The sequence below is a fragment of the Lycium ferocissimum genome, chromosome 1, assembly GCF_029784015.1.
Source record: "Lycium ferocissimum isolate CSIRO_LF1 chromosome 1, AGI_CSIRO_Lferr_CH_V1, whole genome shotgun sequence".
In the NCBI taxonomy this organism is placed as follows: domain Eukaryota; kingdom Viridiplantae; phylum Streptophyta; class Magnoliopsida; order Solanales; family Solanaceae; genus Lycium; species Lycium ferocissimum.
This window is the reverse complement of record NC_081342.1, coordinates 24,240,044-24,253,758: the sequence shown is the minus strand read 5'-3', so window position 1 is coordinate 24,253,758 and position 13,715 is coordinate 24,240,044. Positions and strand designations below refer to the sequence as shown.

The window sequence follows — 13,715 nt, the reverse complement described above, 5'->3', positions numbered from 1 at the left end:
ACATTATTGCAGTGGATTGTACCTCTTGGTTTTCTGCGATATAGTTGTGATATGATTGTGATATACTGGTTCTGATTGGTTATACTGAGACTTGACACAGTTGGGTTTAGATGCTATAACATAGGTGATGACTTGTACCGTGGTTATTGATTTGTGTTGACTTGTACCTTGTTGTTTTACGTGTTTATCTTGCTTTGTTGTCTTCACATACGTTAGCTAGTCTTAGTCGGCCTATGATACCTACCAGCACGTGCTGTTTGTACTGACCTACATTTGCTGTATTCTTTTATGAATGTAGAGTACCAGGTTGGATCCGTTTCTACCCATTGTGGCTGATAGTTCGAGGTTGCTGATTCGAGTCTATTCAGGGTGAGCATGAAAACGTTCGCTGGCCGAAGACTCTTCCTACTACTTATGTCTTGCTTTTCATTTTGAGACATGATTTGAGACTACTTATGTATTATTATCACTATTGAGACTGGTAGTATTTTGGTTTAGATGCTCTTGTATGAACCAGACCAGATACTGGGGTGGATTTCACTTACTTCTGCACTTACTTATATTATATCTGTTAGACTCATGTTATTTTACTTTCTTCTGCTATTTCTATCATACTGTGAATGTTGGTGTAAGGGTTCGCCTACCAAGGTGGGAAGGGTAGGTTCCCACACGACTTAGTGAAATTGAATCGTGACACAAATGAAGTCCAATAGGCCCAATAATATTTTGATGTTCTTTTTCCACAATTTTTCTCTACAAGTCTTCTCAAGAAAAACAGAAACACAATCTTGGATCTACTGTTTAAAAACGTTTTGGGGGAGTTGGATTCCTAAAGAAGAAGAATAAAAATAAGGAGGAGGAGGAAGATAGGTTGAGCATCAATGGCTGGAGACATGGGAGGAGGAGGAAGAAGAAGAAGAAGAAGAAGAAGAAGAAGAAATGGCGGGTATTTTTTTTTTTTTTTCATGTTTTGGTAATTTTAGTTATTTTGATGTAATAAATGTAGAGAGGTAAAAGTGTAAAAGTAAAAAGTTTGGGAGTTGCTAAAAAAAAAGTTTGAAGTTTGACCTGATTAACATTAATTAGCTAATTGTCACTTCTACCTAAGTTTTAAAACTTGAAGGACTCACACTCAATTGACAAACTCATTTGTCACTTTTAATTCAATTCCCCAACTATGGTTTTATACCAACTTCAATTTATACTTTTTTTTTTTTTTAATAATTTGTTTTTTAATTACAGGGGGTGTAGGGGAAGGAAAATGGGGCGGGGATTATGACGTGGGGATTCGAACTGTCACCAACAAAATAAAAATTCGGATAGCCAACCAACCGAGCTACTAGATCTCTACTATCTATACTTTTGTTATGTTATTATAAAAAGCCTTTTTTTTTTTTTTACTCTTTACCTCCTCCGTCTCAAAATAAGTGTTATGCTAGAAAAAATCACATCCATTAACTATAAATACACTGTGGAGTGTATTAAATTACTCCTATTTATTAGATATTTCTTTAGAACTAGTTTCAGTGTATGTGCTTTGCGCGTGACCAAAGCACGAACCTCATTTGACGACAAGTATTAAAGGAAAAAATTGGACTTAGCTATGAACTTCGTCGTTAATCCATTGCTATATTGCTCATAGCTAAGCAAGTTTTTTTTTTTAAATTTTTTTTATATAATTTGTTTCTAATTCGATGCTAAAAAGAATCAGTGACGAATTTACTGTTTAACTTTTCGTTGCTAACTCTGTTTGTTTTGTAGTGATGAGTAATATATAAAAGAATATTGAGAGTTTACACTGTTATAATAGGTGTAAAAAAATAATGAAATTCATTTAGAATAGTATTTTATTTTCTTCTATTTCTTACTTCAAAGATAGATATAAATTTATACAAAAAGAAAATTATGTAAAATCATAATGAACATCAAAATAGATAAAACATTCATTTAAAGGACAAATAATATTATTACATTGAGCCAAATGCTGTCTTTGATGCATATAATGTAATATCTCTTTATAGCTATAATTAAATTAAATTGTGTTTAAAGTAAAATGATAACATTTTTAAAATTCAAAACGTAAATAAAATAAGGTTAGAACACTCCTGAATTTTTTGTTTGATAAACAGCAAAGTTGCTGCAAAAGTTTTCCGTAATAAAAGTAGTTAAAATTCTATTTTTAATAAGGCATTCTTCTCTTTTATTCACGTTAGAAGATTTTGGAACTGAAAATAATTAGATTCCTTCTTGAAAAGATGGTTAACTTATTGTCTCCTTCTTTCTTTTACTAAAATAACTAAATTATTAAAAAAAAAAAAAATAGATGTTGAAGCACTCAATCGACCACTAAATACATGAAACCTAATCTAGGAAAAATATAAGATTTAAGTACAATTAAGAAAATAGAAAAAAAATATGTACCTTTCACGGCATTGTTCAGGAGTCGAACCATCCTCGTTTCCCTTCTTGCCTCTACCATCCCGAGCTGTAGCTATTTCCCGATCTTTTTCCCACCGATTTCCTCGTCTGATTCAGTCAAAGTAACACAAGGTAAGACGAATATAGTATAAAACGTAAAAAATAAAATGTATATCTGTTTAAGTTTCATGTATCCACAAAAGGAAACATTAGATATCGTCTCATTTGAAGTACCCACAAAACTTAATGCAAAAAAGGAACAATCTTTAACAAAAGGTTATTTGCAATAACAATTAAAACTTGGTCAATTACAAAAAACACGAAAAATATCACAAATCACTGCAAACATAAATCTAATTAGATTTCAAATTGTAACAACCCGTTTAGTCGTTAAAGTAATTCTGAAAGATTAGCAACTTTGACATCCTGGACTTGTTCGGTTCATTACGTATCCTCGGTGAACATCTAGCCTAACTGGACCCATCGTGTGAGTAGGAATTAAAATATCGAATTTTAGCCCTCAGACCTAATTAGACCGCCCCAGCGCTAGGATGACCGCCATAGCAGTCACGCCTCAGCGACCCATTCCCCGCTAAAGTGAAGGCGGGAAGGATTTCAGTAGATCGTTTCCGCAATCTCGATGCCGCTGAAGCGGTGCCGCTATACCAGTAGCCTGACCGTTGAAGTGTTAGATGACCAATGGTTGACCTATTTAAAGCCCCATTTATGGACTTGACCTAATATCTCATTTCCCCAAAAGTTACAACCGCCACATGGAGGATTTTCAGCCCTAGAGACTTGAATGCTTAGGAAGGTAACACCCTTTAATTCCACATCTCATCTCTCATTAATTCTTCCTCCCTTCTTACATGATTTATGGTTATGACAAGTCATTAAATGGAGATTCCTTCTCATTTTCTAAAAGGCTAATTGAGATGAAAGAGGTATTCTTGACATAGAGTAATTGGTAACTCAAAGATGGCTTATTTATTGCAAAACCTAAATTAATAACAACTTCTAAGCCTAAATCCTTCTATTTCCAAATGGGTTAACTTGTTAGGCTTTGATAATGAGGAATGTGAATTAGTGAGGTAAGTTTGACTTAGGTAAACCTTGATTTCTATAAAAGGAGGTTAAATAGCAAGAAATTGAGAATCAAGATGTTTTTTGAGAAATGACGATTTTACCCCTATGAACCCAAAGTCCTAAATTGTTGCTTACTTGGAATTATCCATCATTCCTAGAGCTCTCGGATCGACAAATTCCCCTAAAAAGATGGAAGATGGAGTCCAAGTGGATGTTCGCGCACCTGTTCGGCCTTGAGGTAAGTTACGAATTCCCTCTCTTGGTAGACTCCCGTTAGACTTTCATATACGCGTGTTAGATAAAGCAGAGAATGCATGTATAGGATTTAGGAGATTGGGATGGATAATTTAGATCGATAACGTATAAGAAATGGTAGTTATTGTGTATTATTAATATAGTTTTAGATCTATGATGACCTTATGGTGAGACTTTGATTAGCGAGGCGTATGTTTACATGATATTATCGGAGAATGCATGCAAACCTTAGGGTATGAAGTTTGAAATGGATATTGCCTTAGGTTGGGCCTTGTTGAATGATTTGGGGGCTAGCCACCCCGTTGCATTGTTGACTTATCTTTTTCTATTTCTTATTGGCTCGGTGCCATGTTGAGACATTAGATATTGGTGATTAGTGATATATCATGATTACGATATTGCGGTACTTGACTTTGATTTGACATTGAGAAGAGAATTGTGATTCCATTGCGGCTTATTGTGTAGCCTTATTATTGATATTGCTTGTGTGCCATGTGTGGTACTGTTTGGGATTGAATTGGTTGTTTAATATTACATTGCATCGTATTCATACTTATTTCCATGATACATTGATATTGCATTGTTATGATACTGAGGATGGAAAGTGAGAAGGAAATACAGATTCTATTGAAACACATTGTACATCAAGTCATCTCTGGGTTGTGTAAGGAATGACTGATATGAGGTGTATTGGTTGGAAGGAGTTATCTCTGGGCTTTGTGCGGAGTGACTGGTACATGGACTTTGCGGGTCCCCCATGAGTTGTGCTGCCGAGATATGATGTTCCATTGGTCGGAGTACATGTGTACGGTGCATATGCATTGCATTCATGACTCATACATTATTGCATTGGATTGTACCTCTTGGTTTTCTTCGGACATGGTTGTGATATTATTGTGATATACTGGTTCGGATTGGTTAAACTGAGACTTGGCACAATTGGGTTTAGATGCGTGATAAGGTTGCGATTTATGGATTCAGAGTTGATAAACTTAGACTTGGCATATATCCCTATCGCATTTTGTTGTCGCTCTTATGTGCTGAGCGTGATTTAGATTGTTGCTTGGGTTTGATATGGATTGTGTTGGGATCCTTGTATATGACTAAATAGGGATGGGATACTGTAGTTATACTTGGGTCTTGGATGAATATTCTTGAACTTGGCACAATTGGGCTTAGTTGCTATAACCATAGGTTGTGATCTTGGATTGGGAAAGTGTGGTGCTAAATGACCTTAATACGGGTGTGTATGACTTTCTGGGTTTGGGTGAGTGATGAATATTAGAATGAAAAGAGTTTTTTCCTTAAAACAAATTACGGATGCGATAAATGATAAGTTAACATTGCGGTATTGGAGTAGGATTAGCCCTGTTAGTAGTCGTAATGCTGCGGTATTTTGAGCATGGCTACCTAATTAGTAGGCTAGATGAATTAGAACGTGAGGAATGATAAAAGTTAAGCAAATGAATTACTAGAAGAGCGTTAATGGATATGGCTTTATAGTTGTCGGGATGAGTGGAAGGTTATATTCATGAATTGACTTAAGATCGTGTAACGACCCGCTAGGTCGTTATGAGGGTGACTTAGAAAACTAGACCTCCGTTAGGAATTTCGAGGCTGCGGGTGAGTCCGTAGCGTGTTTTTATGTATCTGTGCATGTTTTGTTTGCGTCTGTAGGGCCTTGTATTGGTGTTGGGATTTCTGGTGCAAAAACTTGAGCTACTGGTCAAAATGGACAGCTGCAGCGGGTGATGGGCTACTGTAGCAGGTCCGTCGTAGTGAGGAGAGGGTTGCCATCATGGGGAGGAGGGACTTAACGAGGTCTGGTGTAGTGGGAGCTTTCCCGCTATAGCGAGACCGCTGCAGCTAGGCTTTGACCACTGTAGCGGTCGACGCGAGGCAGAATCAGCATTTATTATTCTTTATTCCGAACCTATTCCCCATATAACATCCAAAACAGTTTCCAAGAACTGCTGTAATGAAATTCTAAGGCTAGGGCTAAAGTACTCTTGAAAGGTAAGTCTCAACCCTTGACTTTGTTAATTCCATCATCATGTTAGATCCCATGACTAGTTAAAGGTCCGATAATGGTGAATGAAAAGGGCTAAAACCCTAGAACTTAAGGAACCCTTGATTAATAAATGAGTTATGGATTTTATTGCTGTTTAATCATCTAGGAGCATATGTTATCTTCCTAGGATGAGAACTTGTCTACTAATGGTGAAACTTATTGATTGAGACTTAGGATTTCATAAGATGATAGCTTTGTCATAAAAATTGATTGAAAAGAGGGTTAAATTAATTAGTAAACCAATGAATGGGAATAGTATGATGATTTGGGGTTGATGTTATGATGAATTCACGCTTAGTGATAGTTCACCCAATTGAAAAGGGTAGAATATAGTTGTATTCTTTTCCCCAATTGTTGTATTGTTTGAGTAGGATTTGAATACTGATGTAGCGCTATATTTCTAGACTTGCGGAAGCTTTGCGAAAGGGAAAAGCTTGTGGAGTGACTGCTTCATTCCAGTTCTGCTTTGAGGTAGGTTACGGTCTACTTGAGTTAGACTTTGATTAGTTGATTGTATGTGTTACGAAATTGATAGGAGAAGCATGATTAGGGCTTCGGACATAAAGTGTGGTTGGTAATTCCTACAATTTGATATTGATTGATTAATTATGTGATGAACTGATATGAAATGATAAAGAAGGAGTTCATAAATACTCTTCTTGTTGACTTGGAGAAATCTCTTATTCATGTTATCGATGAATTGATTGTTGAGTCTTGATATGACTTGTGACATGGTGACTTGTGTTCCCTGATATTGATTTGTTGATTGTTCACATTCCTTATTGATTGTGGAACGAAAATACATTGTGATGAGAAAGATATTATAAATATAAAAAGGCACTTTTGACATGGAGTGATTATGTGGCCAAATTACGAGCTCGTGATCCGAGGTCAGTTCCAGAGCGAGTGGTACATAGACACCATGGGTCCTCTGCAGGTCATGGATAATGGGTCAAACACTACTATTTAGCATGTATGTACGGATACGTGACAGAGTTGAGATGATTTGGATTTATGATTGTGTTGGTGATTATATGGGTTGAGTTACTCTTATTGATTTCTAATTGTGTGGATTTACCTTGTTCCTGTGTTGGCTGATATTTCGGTGTTAGATGATTCTTGTTGATAGTTTCGTGCGGTTATTTGCTGTTGTGCCTATCTGTCTATTTTGTTGATTTTGTGATTGTATGCGTGAAACTAATCTTAGTCGGCATATGATATCTACCAGTACATAGTATTTGTACTGATACTACCTTGCTGCATTCTTTTGAGTGGATATTGTGATCTAGAGACATCTACGAGACCTCATATTTAGGGTGAGCCCAGTTTTCGTGTAACACCTTAGACCTTTAACTTAAGCTTTGACCATGATTCTAGACTTAGTAAACCAGATAAAGAATGTGGGAATTGAAAATTTCTCTTCAGTTGTCAGATGGGAATTTACGCCCCAGAATACGGACCGTATTTCAGTATACGACCCGTGTTTCAAATTGGAATATGGCATCTAAAATCACTATGCATTTTGGAAATTGGCTCAGGAAATTTTATAGTTAAATACGAAGCGTATTTTGAAATACGACCCGTATTTGATGGTCATATTTGGTAAGGAGTTTGAGCAGTATTTCTGTCCGTTGAACATGCTTAATTACAGTCCTGGCTTACGAATCGTAATTCAGAATACAGACCTTATTTTGGTCCGTATTTCTCAGCCCGCACTAGAACCTATAAATACCTGGTTTCAATTCTAATTTTATTTTTACAAGATCCTAAAACCCTACTACGACTTATTTCTCCTCTCCAACCCCAAGAACTCTAAGGTAAGCAAGTTCTACCCATTCCAATCAAATTCTATCATGTATTTAGATAATCTAAGATAGAATTCATTGTTCTTAACCTAGGGTTTTCATGAAAACCCACAGATAAGGTTTGAGACACAGGCTTTTGGGTTCTTCTCAGAATTCAGACTTTTGGATTGAGGATTGTGAAGCAAATAAGGTATGTGAGGCTAACTATCTACGTTAGGGAATGTTCATGATTCTCCCTATGCCTCATTCTTCATACTTATCAGTAAATTGACTCAGAATACAGTTTAGCCCTAGTTTCTTGAATAGTTGTAGAACTGTTATCTTCTAGGCTTATTGTTTCAGAATTTTTCTATGGTGATTAATTTGAATATCATGAACTCAGTTGTGTAATTAATATAGACTTGTGAATTGCATCTCATGAGTCTCAGTATGAATACTTAGAATTATTATGAACAATTACCAGTTTATCTTCATAATCAGTAATCAATATCATGTTATCAGTTATATCTCAGTCTCAGTGCTTGTTATTGAATACGTGTATTAGGGCATCAGGCCCACAGATATGGACCTAAGGTCACATATTATGTATACTTAGGCATCAGGCCACAGATTTTGCATGCATATTATTATTATTATTATTGGACCTAAGGTCATAGAGAATAAACAGGTTATTCATTATTCAGGACAGGGAGTATCCATATCTTTACTTCTCTGTTTCAGTCCAGTTATCAGCATTTCAGTTTAGCTTATTATTTCATTCAGTTGCTTTACATACCAATATAATTCCAGTGTACTGACGTCCCATTTGCTCGGGGCCTGCATCTCATGATGCAGATATCGATATACAAGGTGCAGACGCAGCTCGCTAGGAGGCTTTCAGATTCAGCTAGTCAGTGGTGAGCCTCAGTTCTCCAAGGCCCCACCTTTATCTTTATATTTAGTCAGTTAGCAGACAATATTTTGATATTAAGGTATACAGGGGGCCTTATCCCGATAGTCAGTCAGTATTTCCTTATTCAGTAGAGGCTTCATAGATTACAGTCAGTCAGATATTTCAGTATTTTGTTGGATTATTGAGTTAGCCCCTTTTGGCTACTACTTATTCAGTATTGCAGACTTTTAGTATTTCTTCCGCACAGATATATATTTCAGTCAGTTATTCTCACTCGATTAGCATGTGTTTATCATACTTAGATATCAGTATACCACATGTTGATCCAGCCAGCCAGTTGGTTCGCTCGGTCACATGCAGACAGGCACCGAGTGCCGTGTTACGCCCAGGCCATGGTTCGGGGCGTGACAAAGCTTGGTATCAGAGCCTAGGTTCAAGAGTCTTAGGGAGTCTATGAAGCCGTGTCTAGTGGGGTCTCGTTTATGTGTGTGTGCGCGCCACACATGTAAATAGTTGGCCACCAAGACATGCAGGATTGTTTCACTTCTTTCATACTCTAGATCGTGCAGTTAGAACAGTACCTCAGGAAAGTCTTCTAACTTTGCGAAATTACGTATTTCAGAAAAATGCCTGCAAAGAGAAAGTACACCAAAAAGACTGCAGCTACTAGTCAGGAGGCTTTCACCGAAGCCGATCAAACTACAGATTCACAGGCTCGAGGGATGCGCACTAGGGCTCAGGATTCAGACCTCCCAGCTCAGGGGAACCCTCCAAGAGTTGTGCCCCCAACTGCACCTCCCCAAGTGCCAGCTCAGACTCCCCGCTCTTTCGAGATAGATGTTGGCGGAGCTATTTAGTTGCTCACTCAGTTGGTGGTTGCTCAAGCCCAGCGTCAGGGGTCATCAGGGTCCAGCGTCAGGGGTCATCAGGGTCCAGCTCTAGGACCCAAGAATTTTTGCGCATGAAGCCCAAGGAGTTCACAGGAACAGACCCAGATGCAGACCCTCAAAATTTTATCGATGAGTTGTAGAAGATTTTCAGGGTCATGCAAGCTACAGACAGGGAAGCAGTGGAGTTTGGTACCTTCCAACTCAAGGATGTGGCTCACTTATGGTATGAGTCATGGGAGATGTCCCGCGGTGAGGATGCTTCTCATGCTACTTGGGAGGAGTTCGAGACCGCCTTCATTGACCATTTTCTGCCAGAGGAAGCTAGAGAGGCTAAAGCCTGGGAATTTGAGCGCTTGAGACAGGATGGCATAAGTGTGACCGAATATTATGTCAAGTTCTCATCACTGGCCAGGTATGCTCCTCACATGGTCAAAGACATGAGAGCCCGAGTCCGGCGCTTTGTGTTGGGACTTAGTCCAGAGCTTTACGGTCCTGCAAAGATAGCGGCTCAGAACAAAGACATGACCATCACTAAGATGTTGACTTTTGTGAAAGAGAATGAAGATGATATGAAAGCAAGTTAGGCGAGACAGAAAGAACAAGGCAGAGAGTTCGCAAGTCCACATGCCATTTCAGTCAGGGAGGTGGTGGCAGACCATTTCAAAAAGGTAAATCAGCAGGACCTGCCCCATCTGCAGCCAGTGCCCCAGTCCCAAAATTCAGGAATGATCAGAAGAATAGGAATTCTGGAGCAGCAGGCTCCCAATCTCAGTCCAGCATGGGTAACAAGGGTTTTCAGCACCCCGTCTGCAGTAAGTGCAACAAAAGGCATCCGGGAGTTTGTCGTTCAGGTATGGATGGTTGCTTCGGATGTGGGCAGCCAGGGCACTTCTTGAGAGACTGCCCATCAGCGAAGCAGGGCAGCGTAGCACAATCCACTAGTTCAGCAGCCCCTCGTGCTTCTCAGGCCCAGTCAGGGCGTGGTGCGGCTAAGTCTGGTAACACAGGCCGCATGTATGCTTTAGCCGGTCATCAAGACACAGAGGCTCGTGCAAACGTAGTCAAGGTATTCTATCAGCCTTCAGTTTCAGTGTTTTTGCCCTTATAGACCCAGGCTCTACTTTTTCTTTCATAACTCCTTTCATTGCTAAAATGTTTGGGGTAGAACCCGAAAAGTTGCATGAACCTTATGAAGTGTCTACCCCAGTTGGAGAATCAGTTTTAGCCAGACGCATCTATAGGGGTTGTCCAGTCAGAGTTTATCATCGTCTTACCACAACAGATCTAGCAGAACTAGAAATGGTAGACTTTGATATAATCATGGGCATGGATTGGTTAGCATCCTGTTATGCCATAGTAGATTGTAGAGCCAAAACGGTTCAGTTCAGATTTCCTAATGAGCTAGTCTTAGAGTGGAGTGGTGATTCAGTAACACCCAGGGGTAGATTTATTTCCTATCTTAGAGCCAGAAAGATGATTTCCAAATGGTGTATTTACCACTTAGTTCGAGTTAGGATACAGATACCCAGACTCCAGCTCTTCAGTCAGTACTAGTTGTCAGTGAGTTCCCAGAAGTGTTTCCAGATGATCTACCCGGAGTCCCTCCCGATAGGGAGATTGAATTTGGGATTGATCTACTTCCCGGCACTAAGCCGATATCTATTCCGCCATATAGAATGGCCCCAGCAGAGTTAAAAGAGTTAAAAGTCCAGTTGAAGGATCTTCTTGATAAGGGATTTATAAGGCCAAGTGTCTCACCTTGGGGCGCACCGGTCTTGTTTGTCAAAAGAAAGATAGGTCCTTACGTATTTACATAGACTATCACCATTTAAACAAAGTTACCATTAAGAATAAGTATCCTCTTCCCAGAATAGATGATTTATTTGATCAACTTCAGGGTGCTTAGTGTTATTCCAAGATTGACCTCAGATCAGGCTACCATCAGTTAAAGGTTAAGGGAGTTGATATCCCGAAAATCGCTTTCAGAACCCGTTATGGTCATTTTGAGTTTCTTGTCATGTCCTTTGGGTTGACGAATGCACCAGCAGCTTTCATGGATCTTATGAACAGGGTCTTCAAGCCGTATCTTGATTTGTTTGTCATTGTATTTATTGATGATATTCTGGTATACTCCCGTAGTGAGGCTGACCATGCAGAACACCTCAGAATAGTATTGCAAACACTCAAGGATCGCGAACTTTATGCAAAATTCTCAAAGTGTGAGTTTTGGCTAAAGTCAGTGGCATTCTTAGGCCACGTAATTTCAGGAGAGGGTGTTAAAGTCGATTCTCAGAAAATTGACGCTGTTAAGAATTGGCCCAGACCCACATCAGCATCAGATATCAGAAGTTTCTTGGGTCTGGCAGGCTACTACAGGCATTTTGTAGAGGGGTTTTCCTCAATCTCAGCTCCGTTGACTAAGTTGACTCAGAAAAAGGTTAAGTTTCAGTGGTCCGATGCATGCGAGCAGAGTTTCGAAGATTTGAAGAAAAGGTTGACTTCTGCTCCAGTTTTGACGCTACCAGAGGGAACCGAAGGGTTCGTAGTCTATTGTGATGCTTCAAGAGTTGGTCTCGGTTGTGTTTTAATGCAGCATGGTAAGGTTGTAGCTTACGCATCTAGACAGCTTAAAGTTCATGAAAAGAATTATCCGACTCATGATCTAGAATTGGCAGCAGTAGTCTTTGCACTGAAGATATGGCGTCACTATTTGTATGGAGTGCATGTTGATATCTTCACCGATCATAAAAGTCTGCAGTATATCTTCAGGCAAAGAGAGTTGAATCTTAGACAGAGAAGATGGCTCGAATTGCTTAAGGACTATGATGTAGATATTCTCTATCATCCAGGGAAAGCGAATGTTGTAGTCGATGCTCTCAGTCGGCGTTCTATGGGAAGTTTAGCCCATGTTGATGCAGATAAGAGAATTATGACCAAGGAAGTTCACCGTTTGGCCAGTCTTGGGGTTCGACTTTTGGACTCCGAGGATGGTGGTGTTGTTGTTCAAGATAGATCTCAATCCTCCCTAGTCGTTGAAGTGAAGGAGAAGCAGTTTCGTGATCCCTACATATTGCAGCTGAAGGAGAGGATTCACAAGCATAAAATGACGGCTTTTGAACAAGAGGGAGATGACGGTACCCTGAGATACCGAGGCAGATTATGCGTTCCAGATGTAGATGTGCTCAGAGAGAGGATTATGTCAGAAGCTCATCATTCCAGGTATTCCATTCACCCAGGTTCCGCGAAGATACATCATGATCTTAAGGAGATTTATTAATGGAATGATATGAAGAAGAATGTAGCAGATTTTGTTACGAAGTGTCCGAATTGTCAGCAAGTGAAAGCCGAACACCAAAGGCCTAGTGGTTTGGCACAGAATATAGACATTCCTGTCTGGAGATGGGAAATGATCAATATGGACTTTGTATTAGGTCTACCTCGTTTAGCTAGAAGGCATGATTCTATTTGGGTGATCGTTGAACAGCTTAGTAAGACAGCACACTTCTTGCCAGTTGAGACGATAGATTCAGCAGAGGACTATGCTAAGTATATTCGAAAACTGTTCGACTTCATTGGACCCTGTTGTCCATCATTCCAGATCGAGGTGCCCAATTTACAGCGAATTTCTGGAGAACCTTTTAGAAAGGATTAGGTACCAAGGTTAATCTCAGCACAGCTTTTCATCCGCAAACAGATGGTCAGGCAGAGTGTACCATTCAAACCCTTGAGGACATGTTGAGATCTTGTGTCCTTGATTTCAAAGGTAATTGGGATGATCACCTACCCCATATTTAGTTTGCTTATAATAACAGTTATCATGCTAGCATTGGGATGGCACCATTTGAAGCTCTTTATGGGAGAATGTGTAGATCATCGATTGGTTGGTTCGAAGTCGCGAAGCAGAGTTATTAGGACCGGATTTGGTCTATCAGGCTATGGAGAAGGTCAAGTTAATTCAAGAGTATTTAAAAACGGTTAGAGTGTTGACACCTAATTTTCACCTTATAAAACGTATATTTTAATTTTCATATTTCCCGAGTCCAAGACGGGGTAAGGATGCCCTTAAAAAATTAAAAAATTAAAAAATCCCGAGAAAATTGCAAAATTTGACGTAATCATTATTCTGTGAAAATAGATAATTACAAGAAATTACGAGTTATTTATTTTCATAAATGTAAGCCAAAAAATAAATAATACACATCCCGTTCCGTCTAACTCGGGAAAATTGTTAATTAAGACGACGTATAAATTACGATTTACTTTTCACCGTATTTTTCACATTCTTAAATATTATCCGA

General features: G+C 39.0%; 1 protein-coding gene across 1 annotated transcript; it reads left to right on the top strand.

Moving 5' to 3' along the window:
* Window positions 1–10,569: 10,569 nt before the first annotated feature.
* Window positions 10,570–13,069, top strand: LOC132063479 (uncharacterized). Its single transcript, XM_059456030.1, has 6 exons — window positions 10,570–10,858; window positions 10,939–11,189; window positions 12,011–12,167; window positions 12,267–12,365; window positions 12,447–12,636; window positions 12,775–13,069. Exons 1-6 carry the CDS (start codon window positions 10,570–10,572, stop codon window positions 13,067–13,069), a joined length of 1,281 nt encoding a protein of 426 aa, XP_059312013.1.
* Window positions 13,070–13,715: the final 646 nt, after the last annotated feature.

Bases quoted from the DNA above. Each gene is read 5' to 3' on its own strand.
- LOC132063479 (XM_059456030.1), top strand. From the start codon at position 10,570: ATGTTTGGGGTAGAACCCGAAAAGTTGCATGAACCTTATGAAGTGTCT. The intron at 10,859-10,938 runs GTAGATTTATTT...GTTAGGATACAG, and splicing joins TGATTCAGTAACACCCAGGG to ATACCCAGACTCCAGCTCTT. The intron at 12,366-12,446 runs GTTTGGCCAGTC...AATCCTCCCTAG, and splicing joins TATGACCAAGGAAGTTCACC to TCGTTGAAGTGAAGGAGAAG.